This window comes from Anoplophora glabripennis, unplaced genomic scaffold, assembly GCF_000390285.2.
Source record: "Anoplophora glabripennis isolate ALB-LARVAE unplaced genomic scaffold, Agla_2.0 scaffold6092, whole genome shotgun sequence".
Lineage (NCBI taxonomy): Eukaryota > Metazoa > Arthropoda > Insecta > Coleoptera > Cerambycidae > Anoplophora > Anoplophora glabripennis.
This window is the reverse complement of record NW_019422180.1, coordinates 1,279-4,219: the sequence shown is the minus strand read 5'-3', so window position 1 is coordinate 4,219 and position 2,941 is coordinate 1,279. Positions and strand designations below refer to the sequence as shown.

Genomic DNA, 2,941 nt, shown 5'->3' with positions numbered 1-2,941 from the left:
TGGCCGCCAAGATCCCCCGACTTAACACCCCTGGATTATTTTCTTTGGGGATATTTGAAAGAAAGAGTCTACTAGGACAGACCGGATAATATTGAAAATTTAAAGAACAAGATTAGGGCGGAGATGCATAATTTACCAGCTGAAGCCTTTCAGAATGCTGTGGTCAGCATTACTATCGTCTTGGAAAATGCCAAATAGTGAATGGAGGATATTTTCAGCATTTGCGACATTGACTTTATTTTTGTAAATTATCTAGTTGTTTCAATTTCTAAATAAAAAAAAACTTGTTATTGAAAAAATAAAACTTGTTTATTTGGCATGGCTGAATTCGGTTTTCTATAAGGTTTTCAACGAGCCCCCTCATGCCTTATGTTTCCATTTGAAAAAAAAAGTAGGGGTAGCTGGGAGTTAGGGAGTTGAAGAAAAATTAATTATTATATAACCGAAAGATGAGAAAAAATCAAAATCAGTTAACGTGTTTCGGCGTTTTAAAAAAAATTTACTCATTCAAAAGATATGAATTTTATTCCGTATTTCTGGCCATCCCTGTATATTTGGTTATCTTATTTAACCGTCATTATGTGTATTGTTCCATTTTTCTTCGTGGAGTGACCTTTTTTAAGAAGGAGATAGCAACTAATACGTGAACAAATTTGTGACAGGAGTACCAGCGATTGTTTTTCACAGTAATCCAATACAATAGAATATATTTTTGTATGTTTGTTATTGTAACTTTTTAAGGAAAAGAGATAGAGAGAAAATTTCTGAACAAAAAATGTTAATAAAAAAATAATCATAATAAAATAATTTATCAGTCGATTCTGTCCTATTTCTAAATAATTTTCTTGACACATGATTTGGCACACTCGAAATTATTTGTTTTGCATACCTAAATGATTAACCTTGAAACCATTTCCAGCCAAGGATCTATATCTGACAAAGTGAGGATGTTCGTAATCATCTTCACCATGGTTGCCGAATTTTTTATGGTTTATGGCCTCCCTGCGCAGTTATTAATGGACGAGGTATTAAACAAATGCTGTAAATAAATTACAAAAAGTTACTTAAAATGTAATTGTTTCTCAGTCAGCAGCAATCGCAGACACCGTATATTCTGAGTGCAAATGGTACTCATCGAAATTACAACATATCTGGAAAGATTTTTTTATTGTGATTATCCGCAGTCAGAGAAGCGTTTGTATTAGAGCTGGTAACTATCACATTATTAATAACGCAACAGTTCTACTGGTAAGTAAAACATCTCAAATGTGGGATTCTGAATACAAGGTGTAACTTTGAGAGGGGGTCATATTTATACAGAGGCTTCCTTTGACCTTTAGAAATATGTATCAATAGTTTATTTTTTCAAATTAATTTTTTTAATCCCTTTTTCTTATTCCGCCGCTGGACAAGCTAGCACAATTGGGAATTGGGCCGTGCATTGTTGTACAATCTTATTTTTAAAAGAAAAGTTATTCAAAAGCAAATTTCCGCTTGAGTTACGTTTTGTAACATTCTGTATAATTATTATTATATTTGAATGAAATTAATCAGTATTAATAGAAATGCTGACATAAATGAGAAATGTTAAAATGTTTAATATGTGAAAACATATTCAATCAACTCCTTGTAAACTTTAGGTGAAATAACTTCGGAATTCAGATAAATGAGGATATACAAGTAGGCGGTTATTTGAATATACCTTTCTTGAAAATTTTTTTCAACATTTAAACTGACATCTTTATATATTAATGAGCAACATAAAAACTAAATATAAGGATAACTACAGATAATAATTTATATTTGCCGCATCAGGAGATAAGAGAAATCTGTATACTTATTCATAATTTTATTTTCAGATGGTAAAAAGTGCTTACACCTTTTACGCCTTTCTACAAAAAGTTACATAAGCCAAAGAACTGATCGATTAATTCTTCACAGGACACTCAGAGCAACACATTAGGGTACACCTGAAAGTTTCATTGTTATTTTGTACAGCTTGTTCCGTTGAAAATAGGGAAATGGTGGGAGGAATATTTTGATTGATACTGACGATTGGGTGGATATATTTTATACAATTTCTTTGAAATACTAATTTAAGAAGAAAGACAACGTTGCAAAACAACCTCACAGTTCTGTTCCCAGAAATGTATTGTTGTAATAATAATAATATCTCTACTCCTCATTGTAACTACGAGAATTAGCCCAGAAGTCGGAGACTTGTGCGTGAGAGGAGGCGGCATATTATTATTAAGTAGGCCGCATTTGCGCCCAGGAACGACTTATGTTGGTAGGCCCTAACCACCATTCAGTGCAGGAATGAGGGAAACCTGGAAAACCTCATTAATTAAGGGGGTGGTCAAATGCCAACCGGTGTCAATCTCTCACATTGACCCAAGCCAACATTCTTCCACCCTACCATACCTGCACAGAGGGTGCCAATCCTCCGTACAAGCATAGCTAATCTACGGTCTACCGGCCGCGGGATTTGAAACCCGGGCAGATCGACACACCGATTTAAGTACTGACGCCTTAAACCGTGCGGCTATCGACCGTGTGAAAGTAAATATTTAAAATTTCTAACATTTTTCATATTACTTACTAATTTAAATAAATTCCAAAAATGTATCTAAAAACGTACAATTTCTTTGATGCCAAAGTCTAGCTATATAAAATATATTTAATTAGACAATCAGTAATTATATAAAATAAAAATAGAAAATGATCTCTCTACAATGTAGAGAGATCATCAAAATGTATATGTAGAGTCTACATATACATTTTTGACAAAAAAAAATACGACATATTGAAATCGTAAATGTAAATTTTCAAAAAATTGCTGTTCTGACTTATATGACTTCAGTTGATGACATTTTTAGAAACATTTTTTGAAGTAATTTAAGTTAGTGGTACCATCAAAGTATAGTAAAATCACTAACTG

General features: G+C 32.8%; 1 protein-coding gene across 1 annotated transcript; it reads left to right on the top strand.

Annotated features, from left to right (window-relative positions):
* The first annotated feature begins 893 nt into the window (after window positions 1–893).
* On the top strand, window positions 894–1,910 carry LOC111692996. Its single transcript, XM_023457136.1, has 3 exons — window positions 894–1,025; window positions 1,087–1,248; window positions 1,860–1,910. The coding sequence occupies exons 1-3, from the start codon at window positions 894–896 to the stop codon at window positions 1,908–1,910; spliced, it is 345 nt and encodes a 114-aa protein (XP_023312904.1).
* Window positions 1,911–2,941: the final 1,031 nt, after the last annotated feature.

What these genes read in the sequence shown, in the direction of transcription:
- LOC111692996 (XM_023457136.1), top strand. Translation starts at nt 894, where the DNA reads ATGATTAACCTTGAAACCATTTCCAGCCAAGGATCTATATCTGACAAA. An exon ending in CGCAGTTATTAATGGACGAG is followed by an intron (nt 1,026 to 1,086) that starts GTATTAAACAAA and finishes ATTGTTTCTCAG; the next exon opens with TCAGCAGCAATCGCAGACAC. An exon ending in ATAACGCAACAGTTCTACTG is followed by an intron (nt 1,249 to 1,859) that starts GTAAGTAAAACA and finishes TTTTATTTTCAG; the next exon opens with ATGGTAAAAAGTGCTTACAC.